Here is a 12,550-nt window from a genome sequence, read left to right as displayed (position 1 = left end):
AACCGGAGACATACACAGTGCGAGTACTTCATGTAGTCGGGATTCATTTATTTCACCGTCATTAACATTCAGAATAGTTCAAGTATAATTACCGTAAACAGTAATGTAACTTCAAATAATAAGGCTAAAATATGTTTTCTTACTGCTGAAAGGTTTGATTATGAAGTTATTTAGATACACATCAAATGACAAACTATAATCTTCTACAATAATTATACTACTGCCAACTCTGCTGATTATTAAAAAGGTGGATGCATTGTAACTGGCTACATTCAATTTCCATTGCTATTCGTAAGCCAATGAGAAATCTGTAATTGGATATGTGGGGTGGGGTGCCTCCTCCGACTTCTCCACAACATCCACAGTGCTGAAATTATTCTCTCACTCGAGTTGAAACATACGACGGGTTAGAGTGTTCTTCCCCATCACTGCGAATACAAATAGTGCAATGGATAGCCACATCGACACCCTTCAGTACAATCCAGGTAAGGTAGAAAAATAATATAATTTTAAATTATTTTTATTATTATTGTTATTATTATAAAACGTTAAAACTGAAAGAAGGATAGAAATTGAAATGCAACACAACATGTTATCAGTAATCGATAGAATTTATAAAATTTGTTCGTACATTTTTCGATAGTGTTTATCGTATATCATTTCAAGACAGTCTTGTGTCATCTAAAATATGGTAATTATCAGAAGTACTTGTTCTTATTATGTAGGAATTTTGCCTTCTCAACGCACAAACATCTTTGATTCGTTATCGAGTTACTTCTTTCTATGTGATGTTTAAATTGGATTATTATTATTATTATTATTATTATTTTGAGTTCAAGGTTCTTGCTCAGTACGGAAGATGTATGAGATTTAAGCTTCGTTTTGCACATGACCACCGCGTATCGAACACAGCACTGGACGAAAGAACGAATGGTAACCACTGATTCATATTAACCAATTTCTTTTATATATCATAGTAGCATTCACAATAAATAAATAAAGCAAAAGAGCTCATATGGATTTATTGATCAAGAAAAACGAAAAATAATGAAATAGAGAATTCGTGACGTCATGTAGAGCAATAATTATCAACTTTCGGCCTGTGAGAAGCTTTGGTTTGGATTTCAGTCTAGCGTCCTATTCAGCAGCGAGGTTATATGAGACGTGGACCTACAGTGTAATTGAGATCCAAACCACAAGAGCCCTCGCCTGGAATCGAACCTGCTTCTCTCACACCACTAGGAGCTTGGGTATGAAAAGCGAGCTAGTAAGGGCAAGCTACCGGCAATTAAACTGTGAATTTATGAATAAAGCACAACTTATAATGAGACCATTTACAATTGGACTGTGATATGCATCAATTGGCCAAGCGCCAAAACGTAGTTCTGAGATATTGAAGGAAACAGAAACATGTTACCATTACTATCCAGTTCTTGGCGCTTAGTCGAATAGCTTTTCCTGTAGGTTTAAGCAAATGGTAGGGTTTCATTTTTTTTTTTTTTTTACATTATTTACATTGTCTCCTACACATTGATGTAAAAATCTCGAAAATCGGAAAATGGCGCTTGGTAAAATGATACATAACACCGCCCAATTTACCTTTAGGAACCTTACAGACGCTACATTGAGATTTTACCCTTTGATAGGAGGAGAAGGGCGTGATATGTTTACTATTTATGAGGAGGGTGCCAGGTAAATAAGGTTAGGAAGCACTGACAAAGCGGATCTGTCTTAAAATTGATGATAGTGTTCGAGTAAATAAAAACAACTATAACATCATGGAAATATATTAATTGTGGTGTGTGCAGAAAAAACAAGTAGTGAAGGACGACCCCCCCCCCCTCCTTAGTCGACCGATTTCCGTTCCCAGCATCACTTTTTTTTTTAACGAAAAATATTGCGCTTGCTTGCGCAATTCACTTCAATTAGTAAAAGTACTTTTAGAAAAATAGACTGGAAGCCAGGCCCGTATCCACGCGGGGTGTAGGCCCCCCCAAAATTTTTACTGCCTCCCTAAAATTTTTACGGCTTGCAAATAAACTATAATATGGTTAGATCGCCCCTTACGAGCTCCTCCGTGGCTAAGCGGTTAGTGTACGCGCCTTTGGCGTGGGAGACCCGGGTTCGATTCCCGGCGGGAGCTCATGTGGTTCGGATTCCACGTTAATCAGTAGGTCCACGTCTCATATAGCCTCGCTGCTGAAAGGGACGCTAAACTAAAACCAACTCAACTCTACTGCCCCCCTACATTTTTGGGTTGGCTACCGGCCTGAACAAACTGAGATATTATGCCAAATTAAAATAAAGTTTTGTTTCCATGCATAATTTGTGTACTAAAGTTATGTAATAGTGTTGTTCAAACATATTGCTTTTAATACGATTGTAATTTAGGGTCCAAAGCTGCGGTGATGTAATCGGTGAGGTAGCAGTCAGTTGTTCTCGATTGACCTTCGGTCCAGATTGATCTTGGGGCTTTTTTTTTTTTTTTTTCTTTTCTTGTTCCATCTCAATCCAACGGCTCAGGGCTTTACTCCGTAAAATGAGGTGTCTGGCGAAACTTAAGGGTAAATACGGTCAAAACACTCCTTTAGGTGCCAAAGTTTATGAAGTATGAGGGCTTTACATCCATCCAGCTCTCTGGTTTTCTTTAACCCGTACCGAATTGTGGGTGCCCTTTATCTTAATTTAGTCCATGTATGTTTGGTGTTCGCGAGAAATGGTGCAAAAGAGATTAGTAGTAGTAAAACTTAGTTATCACAATCATGGCCACCCGTAAAGTGGAACAAGGGAGGCAATTGCTCTCCCATGATTTTTCGAACTAGAACAACTTGTATAGATGGTTGCGCTGTTACGAGTTTGTTCCTAAAATCGACATTTGAATAAATGACTAAATTTTCATGTCATATTGACAACACTGATAACTCCTAAGCACGTTGAGTTGAGTTGATTTTAGTAAGATTTGCTTACTCACAAGTTGCTGTAGTAAATTTATGTTTATGTTAAATAATAAAGTATTATACAGTATGTTTAGTAAATAAAATTAAGCAATGTAAGGAAATACTGTTGGTTTTACATGAAGCTTTATGTGCATGCGTGTATCAAAATGTGTGTATATTTTCGCGACTGGGCTGGTGAAATAAAATGAAATTTCTAGTTTAACGTCCCACAGTTGTGCCCTTTAGGCTTAAGGAGACTGATGATTAAAAAAAAGTTAATGAAAATGAAATAGGCTAATTGGTGGAATGGAAATGTGGGCAGACAGGAGAACCCTGTGAAAACCCACGAACACATCACAAACTTACTCATCTCGGGATCGAACCAGAATTGAGCGTTCTACTACTAAGCCACCTTGCCGATGCGCTTGTGTGTCGGTCTTTTGCTCCCCTTTCTTGAAAAAAATTCTGTGAGCGCCCTTTGTTTTGCGATTGCTAGTTCCAGGAAATCATACAAATGAAATGAAATATTTCAGTTTAATTCTCACGATTATGCCCTTTAGGCTAACGGAGACAAATAATTGATGATGGAATGAGAATGTGGGTGGAAATGGGCCACCGAGAAATGGGCCACGGCTTGTCCACCACAAACTTACTTGGTCGGGGATCGAACCAGGGATCCCCACGCACCAGAGGTAAACCCTATATCACCGTGCCCCCACCAAATAATACAAATTATTATTATTATTATTATTATTATTATTATTATTATTATTATTATTATTATTATTATTATTATTATTATTATTATTATTATTATTATTGTTGTTGTTTAGAATGATAACTCGGAATCATCGCAAGACCAACCTGGAGACTTTCGGACCTTAACTGTTTTTATTTAGTTTATGATTATTTCGTAAAAATGAGTTCCATAGTTATGATTAATCCTGTCTTGTGGACATCAGTCATCAGTTATGATATAAGTGTATTACAATTCGAAATATCAACATTGATCAGATGAGTTTTTGATTTGTACTCAGTCCTTTTATGATCTCGTCCGTTGGTTTAATGATATACTGTCGACTACTTTATTCAATATGTTAGATGAGACAGATACCGCACAGAATGTCAAAACCAGGACCGAGCAATGTAAAGAGTAGCTAAATAATAAGAGATATAATCAGCCCTTCCACATTTTTCACATATTTTTAAAATACTGCGTAAATAAGAGTAATACTGAAATTTTTGTGTTATTATTAGTAGTAGTATGTGCGTCACAGTTAGGTTTACTGTGTCATTCTTAGGGGTATGTGGGCGTGACTGTTAGGACTAGTGCAGCAATGTAAGGAGTTTATGGATCTCTGCTAGAAGAAATCAAACAGTAAATACAATCTTCTACTAACGGTGTATATTTTTCGTATATATCAGAGGGGTACAGTGAAAATTTTTGAGTTTTACGTCCCACGTTTATGCCGGCTAGGCTAAAGGAGACGGCCATGATGAGAAATAAAAAAATGATGGAATGAAGAAAGTGGGAGAAAACGGGAGAACCCGAGTTAACCTGCGCACATCCTGTGTTTGTCCATCACAATGTTCACTTGGCGCGAGCTGGGATCGAACCAGGGACTCCATGACCAGGTACTGTTCGGTGGGTCAGTGGTAGAGTGCTTACTTGTAGTGCGTTGAGTCGCTGGTTCGATCTTCAGTTCGTGGTAGACAACATTGCATCCATGGGTTTTCTCCTCCTTCATTCTCATTCCACCAATTTTTCCATCATCATTCAGTTGCTTTATCATCGTTTCCTTTAGCCTAACGGACATAATCATGGGACGTTAACTGAAAAGAAAATAATTTTATTTCATTTGCGGAGTGTTTGCTTCAATTGCAGCAAAATTTATTTGACACATTGACATTTCACTCTTTATTTCCTATATTATTACTTAAATACCTAATACCGCCTGTTCTCTGCAGTTTCTTCAAAATCAGTATGATTGGCATAACTCTCTTCTTTAGAGAAAAGTTTGTCAATTCCAAGAAATTTTAGCATAAAGTAACTTCTGTCTTTGTCAAGGTCCAAGTCTACCACAATATATGGCAACAATGTTACGGAAAGAAACGTGAGCAAGTTGTTGCTACCAACAAGAACAAGCTAAAGACGAATTAGACAGCTACCAAAATGTATTAAATTAAAGTATAAATAACAACAAATGAAGATTCATATGACATAATTTCTTCCCATGGGCTGTGTAAAGTACTGAAATCTTTGGACTATCGTATGAAGTAATATTTAGATAGCTAACTTATTTATGAGAAGTACACGAAAATAATTTCATTCTTCTTTCGTTAAAAGATTTTCTCTACAAACAAGAATGAAATGTTTCTACATTATTTGAACCCTATTCATTGTTTTAGTTCAGTTTTTGCGTGTCATTGAATTTCTATCTTTATTATTTCAAGTTAGATTTTAGTGTCTGTTTTTAATGTTTCTAGTGTCGAAACATCCGGTCTCTAATCATATTACAAAACTTGATTGGTGTATAGGAGGTATCAGTTTCATCTTACTTGATGGCGTGGTTATCGTAAAGCATCAATTTTTAGGTTACAAAAGCTTTTTTTCTAAAACTACGCATAAGGATTTAGACTCATTCGTATCATTGTGTTCAGCTGGAAGAAACCTAGGGTGGCTGTGCCTGTCTTCGACCACCCCCTAGTTGTCGACCACTTTTCACTTTAATACCATGTATTAGGCTTATTTTCCGATAAAAGAGCATGATTTTCCGATATAATTGAATTATAGCTTATTCTGAACCAATTCCAAAGGTATTGTCAAAATATATTGCACATGCATTCGGTAATAGCCAATCAAATGTATGCTTACGGAAGACGCATTAAGTTTTCGACAGCTTGAATCTGTTGCAAATGGGAACGACAGTGCTCTGTTTTTCGTGTTTTTTCGTAGTTTTATCGTGCCAGGTAAGAAATACACATACTATTCTGTTGCATGGAACTGTAGAGCACGTTTTAGTAATAAAATTTTAGTGATAGCTGTAAGATTTTAAGAATAAATCGATAAAATATAGTGGTCGGACAGTGACTTACGAAATATTCTGTTAACTAGTGCTCGACCGCTCACGAAATTTTCGTAATCCATTTGCATTGATCGAGGATTAAGTTTTTTCTTCCAGTGTCCGACCATACTTTACGTTTGTATTTTCTCGCAGAATTCCTTGATTCAAGCATTAATTCAGTGATCAATTTACATTTGTAGTGATGAGCGCAAGAGTCTTGGTCTTGCAGTTTTTGCAAGAGTCTTGCATGCAAGACCAAGACCAAGACCAAGACCAAGACCAGGAATCCCGATGCAAGACCAAGACCAAGACCAAGGGGTGCAAGACCAAGACCAAGACCAAGACCATACCTGCAAGACCAAGACCAAGACCAAGACTCTTGCGCAAGAGTCTTGCACAAGTATGGTACTACTTGATTTTTTATAGAATGTAAAAAGGAAGGCGAAAAATCATTACATCTTTCACGTGAACTTCTTGGCTCCAGTAAAAATACCGCCGGAGTGAATGGGTTCCCAGTAGTTTATGCAATCCATGTGAGTCGATCTGCTCCTGTAACATATAGCTACAGTATGTCGTTTTTTGAATCGGTTGTTCACGAGACGACCGACAGCATAATTCTATGAATTGTTACAAGCTATAATAACTTCAGTGTCTGATTTACTTTGGTCATCATTTGATCATTCACGACGGTCCATGATTGGATTTTGGGAAATCATACGAAGAATAATTGTGTCCATAAGAAGTGGATAAGCAAAAATAAACTAGAGCATGTTATGGACACGGTAGCTCAGTGGCAGAGCGTTTACCTCTGGTACATGGGGCCCTGGTTCGATCGCAGCTTGCGCTATGTGAGCTTTTTTGGTGAACAAACACCCTGTGCGTGGGTTTTCCCGTTTCCTCGTACTTTCTTCATTCCACCATTTCTCATCATCACTGTTTCCCTTAGCCACAGTGTAATAATCGTGGTACGTTAAAGTAGATATTTCATTTCACTTCAAAACATATTAGTGGTGTTCTTCTTCCAAAACTAAAGAAATGTAGTATTGAACATCGGAAATTCCGTACACCATAGGGACCGACTACATGGGCATGGCCTTGGCTCTGAGGTTCAAGCATCCGTTGGAAATTTTTAATGTGTACTTATAAAATTAATATTGAAATAACATTTTCATGACATTGACAAAAACTTAGCGCATGTGACCGCAAGTTTGATTTCATAGGTGGATGCTTATACGTTGAATAATTGTTTATCAATATAACTTATAGCTCCCTTAGGTATACGGCATATCTAGGATTAAACGATATAACATTATACAACAATAAATAATCTATATTCACAACTGAGAGTGATTTCGTACTTATTTCAAATAACTTGAAGTTTGATGCCGTTATTATGTATTTCTAATGTAGGTCAAAAGTATTTATATAAATTGAGTTTACACAAGACATAGACAGTTGAGTCGTTTTCAGTTTTCACTCAAATTATTCTAAAATATTGGGCCGTGGTGTCTCAGTGGTAGAGCGTTCAGCTCTGGTGTTTGGGGTCCCGCGTTCGATCCAGCCCCCGCCAAGTGAATTTTGTGGTGGACAAACACCGTATGCGTGGGTTTCCTCGGGGTTCTCCCGTTTCCTCCCACTTTCTTCTTTCCACCATTTTCATTCATTTTTCATCATCACCGTCTCCTTTAGCCTAGCCGGCATAATCGTGGGACGTAAGACACAAATTTAATTTCATTTCATATTCTAAAATATTAAGAGGTTTAATTATTATTATTTTAATTTTTTCTCTCTTTTTTGGTCAATATTGCAAAACATATCATCATCGTCATAATAATAGCTATTCTCCCATTGTTGGCAGGTCACTTGCTGCAGCTGAGAAGCTTCGATGACTGTGGTCCTCAGCTAGTCTTTTCGTCTTAACGTAGCAGTTTTCTGTCTTAATATCTTTCTTCAACTACAATCTCCTTCGCCTCCTCCCTCTAGCACGTTCCTCGTAATACAGTTCCTCCTCAGCCAATGTGCTCCTCTTCATTACATCTAAAATTCTTCTTTTCTCCCCTACTGCTACTATTTCTAAAATCTTCGCATTCGTTTTCCGTTCAACCCAGCTGATTCTCTCCTTTTTTCTCCATATCCACATTTCGAAAGTCTAATTGTTTCATCGTTTTTGCGTAATGTCCTTGTTTCTGCCCCATACAGTACATATTAGAATCAGTAAAACAAAATTTCAATATTTAATTGGGAGTTTGTTCAATACAAAGATGAGCTAATCGTGGTTGGAAAGAAACAAATCTGACGCCTTTAGAGTGTAAAAATAATTTTGCAATTTATGGTATTTCAGTAATCTGTGCCGTCTTGGTTTTCTTTCATGCGTCTCACTGTCAGGGGTAGCCTCCCCAGTTTGGGAACCAATGGAGTATTGGAGCTGTTAAAACATATAAAAATATTACGAAATATTGTGATTTATCTTGTAAGTAGTGAAGCGTGATCACCCATTGAAAAAAAAAAAAAAAGTCATCACCTATGTTGTACAGTATCATCACACTTACACGAACGTAAAATATATTACATTTAGAAACATACATTGTATTTCCCTCACTATTGACGCAATGTAGGATTTATTATCCCTTATGTCGAGAGTAAAATTTACTTATGAAAATCACAGATTTCTTAAAAGCAAAACTTGCAAGACTCTTGCAAGCAAGACCAAGACTGGGTGTGCAAGACCAAGACCAAGACCAAGACTAGGTGTGCAAGACCAAGACCAAGACCAAGACCGAGGGTTCCAGTGCAAGACCAAGACCAAGACCGCATGTGCAAGACCAAGACCAAGACCAAGACCACCCAGGTCTTGGTCTTGGTCTTGCATTTGCTCATCACTATACATTTGTATAAGCATCTGCTGTATCTTACTGTTAGTAACAGAATATTCATCGAATGGCTGTGACTCAATGGTACTGGTTTCGGGCATTAGGCTTCGGATCATGAGGTAGCAATCCACTTGGGGTTCGAATCCCTCTAAAGAGCAAGGCCATTTTTAACTGTTCTCGATATTTCTGTGTTCGTGTCCCTGTCATGATTGGATTACGCCAAATTTGCGCGAGGAGCCTTAAGGCTGAATGTCTCGGTTGAGACGAACATTAAAAAAAAAAAAAAAAAAAAATGGTAGAGCGTTGGCTTAGCATTCGGATGAACATCCTGACTGAGGTGTTTCCAGGGTTTTTCCTCACCCACGTCAGGCAAATGCTGGGATGCTACCTACAAAATAGGCCCTGACCGTCTACCTTCCAACATCCTCTTCCCCATCCTATCCCGGCCGGAACCTTAAATGCTTAAAGGCCATAAAATAAATTCAAATTTAAGTAACTGAACATTCATACAATTTCCCAAGATTTTCATGCAAAATTAAGGACACTATTAAGGTATGACATTTCATTTGAATAATAAATGTATTATATTTGGGCTAATTAATACCGAACTACATCATTCTCGCTTTATCGTGGAACTATATTGAAATATTGTTAGCGAAATAGCTATTATCAGCTTAGGTCTGAAATATTCCTGTTTTCTTTGTATGTCCTTAAGAATTTTCCTGATTCATTCGGAGATAATATGCCTTATGCAGAGTCGTTCTGACGCGTGATTTGTGCTATACTAAGGAGTTCGACTAATCTATGTTTCCTGGAGTAGCCAGGTCTTTAGTATGATGCTAATCATACGTCTCGAGTCTAGTGGGCCTAAGCTTAATCTGCCAGTTTATTCAAACGAGGATCTACAAAAAGCTCTGGAGGCTTGTTGCAAAAAAGAGCACTCCATACGAAAGGCATCAGCAATCAATGGACTTCATCGGATAAAGCTGATGGATAAACTTGTCACAGTACCGAAGAACAGAGAATGGGTACAGAACCATACCTAACACAGAAAGAGGGGCCGCGATGACTCAGTGGTAGAGCGTTCACCTCTGATGCTTGGGGTCCCGGGTTCGATCCCCGCCGAGTGAACTTTGTGGTGGACAAACACCGTGTGCGTGGGTTTCATCGGAGTTCTCCCGTTTCCTTCTACTTTCTTCATTCCACCATTTCATTCATTATTCATCATCATCGTCCCCTTTAGCCTAACCGGCATAACCGTGGGACGTAATACTCAAAGATTTCGTTTCATTTTCTAACACAGAAAGAAGAAGAGGGATTAGCAAACTGGCTCATTAATATGAGCAAAAGGGGCTTTTCACAGAAGAAACACGATCTCCTGAATAGTGTTTAAGAAATTTTCGTTGTAGAAAAACGTAAAACGCCGTTCAAAGACAATCGATCTGGTGAAACCTGATATCAGGTTTACATGAGAAGACACCCGCAAATCATGTCCCGGGCTCCCGAAACTTTGAACAAGGCGTGATACGCTGTAACCGAGGAAACATTCACTTGCGGTTTTAGGACCTTGAGAAATACTTGGAAGAAACTGGGCAATCTAATTATCCTGAATGTTTCTGAGCGAATATTTAATGCTGATGAATCCAGCTTTCAACTGTATTCTAAATCAGGAAAAGTGTTGGGACCCAAAGGGTGGGAAAATGTGTATGAGGTGAAGGGCTTTTATTTATAGAGTGGCTAGGTGAGGGTCAGGAATCTATCGTCACAGGGCCTACAGTTTAACATTCTATCCGAGAAGACGAATCATCTTTAGTGCTGCATTCCACTGAGCCTTAAATGAATTTGGTGGTTCCTTTCTTGACAACTATCACAAAATTACTTATTCTCGGCGACTATTGCGCGAAATGAGAAATTATACCTGACGATCATGTATGTAACATCTACAGATATTATTAGTTAGATAAAGTTATGCTTTAGCATTCATACTGTAATTAAAAACACATTAACCAAGTAGTGGTCAATGATTAAACAGTATGTGGTCGAACATTAACGAAAAGTGGTCGAATACTAAAAAAAATCAGTCATGGATGTTTATCCAACTAATATTACATGAATGGTATAAGTTATCTCTGTTTTGGATAAAATATAGCTTTAGCAACACATGTGAGCTAGTTGCATCTTCGTAAGTTGTTCCACTCAGTGAACAACGATTAAAGACCATACGAAAATGAGTTAGGTGGTCGAGGATTGGCACATTTATATTATATATATATATATACAACGTACACCAGTATCTGCTAAACTTTTGAAATCATAATTTATCTCAAAACTTTTTTTTAAGACAAAAGAGATTACCGGTATATCAACAATACAATCTTCTAGTATACAATAGCATAGCAAGAATCTTTTAAGTCTTACTAAATTATACGTTATTCTTAGAGTTTAACGAATATATATGATTCATGCTTATGATATATATGATTCAAATTATGATTTCAAAAGTTTAGCAGATACTGGTGTACGTTGTGGGTTTTAACCCTCCTTGGGCAAGTTATTATGTAAAAAATAAACATTTACCGTACTAAACAATGTATATGAACACCTGAAATGATATGCAATTGGGACTTTGAATCTGTCTCGATGAAGTTCTACGTACGCCTGTTGACAGACAAACTAAAGAATGATTGATAACCATTCCAAAAACATTTAAGTATCTTATTTATTGCTATTTTGATTTTCATACAAGAAAATTATGCATATAAGTGTTACTTAGTTTTTCTTAAAATTTATTCTACAATATTTTGAAAAATGAACAGATGAAGACGGAACCGATGAGAGCATCTTTATTAATATTTGCATGTCGTTTCACCTGTGAATTTTAGTTATCACACAAGGCAAATGCAAAGAGCATGGTTACCTGTTTCATTTCCTGTTTATTGATACATAGACAAGTTAAATTCGAAGTTTAGCTTTTAGGCTACTGAAGAAAAGAGATAGTAGCAAAGTCTATAAAACACTATTTTTAATAAAATGGCAAATCAGCACGATAAAATTATTTCGTAATTTTTTTCTCTTTTAGTTTGGATTAGGTTGATGTAGGGTTTAGCAGTTTCAGCATCTAGGCTATATAAGACGGAAGCTTGATTAAAGTGAGATCCAAATTAACACCAAGGTTGTATCCGAGGCTTGGTCCCTGCGCCGGACAGGTGAATCTAAAAGGTGAAAACTTGGGGGAAGGGAAAGTCAGAACCCAGACCATGATAGGTATATCATGAGTTTACTATAAACTTTAAAATATATATAAATAATAGCTTAAATTATTTTTGTCACTCGAAAAACTGGGGGGGGGCTAGGTCCCCTGGCCCCGGGATAGATCCGCGCTTGGCACCGGAGATCCAACCTCGGAACACTCACACAGAAAATGAGTGCTCTAGCTACGACAAAGCTACTTTAAAATTTTAGAGCGTATGTGCTTCATAATAATAATAAACTCACTAAGAGAGTAAGGAGCTGGAAGGTAAGTAATTGCTTTTCATAATGTAGATAATTTGATCATTTTTTTAAATACATGTAGTATCAGTTTCATTTAACGCTTTTACGAAAATAAGAAAACCGTTTTCTACATGCATGTCCCTCTAAACATGTGACAGTATAAGTGTTTATACCATCAATTATTGAG

The 12,550-nt window shown here is 37.3% G+C and overlaps 1 protein-coding gene across 1 annotated transcript in view; it reads left to right on the top strand.

The window, feature by feature from the left end:
* Positions 1–355: 355 nt before the first annotated feature.
* LOC145668476 (uncharacterized) overlaps positions 356–12,550 on the top strand; it is a 69,797-nt gene continuing 57,602 nt past the window's right edge. Inside the window, exon 1 of the mRNA XM_081736401.1 lies at positions 356–485. Within this exon, the coding sequence (XP_081592527.1) occupies positions 449–485 (37 nt within the window). The 5' untranslated portion in view covers positions 356–448. The remainder of the gene's footprint in view (positions 486–12,550) is intronic.

The sequence above is a fragment of the Thermobia domestica genome, chromosome 13, assembly GCF_964235325.1.
Source record: "Thermobia domestica chromosome 13, izTheDome1.hap1.1, whole genome shotgun sequence".
Classification (NCBI taxonomy): Eukaryota; Metazoa; Arthropoda; class Insecta; order Zygentoma; family Lepismatidae; genus Thermobia; species Thermobia domestica.
This window is presented reverse-complemented; position numbering and strand designations above follow the sequence as displayed.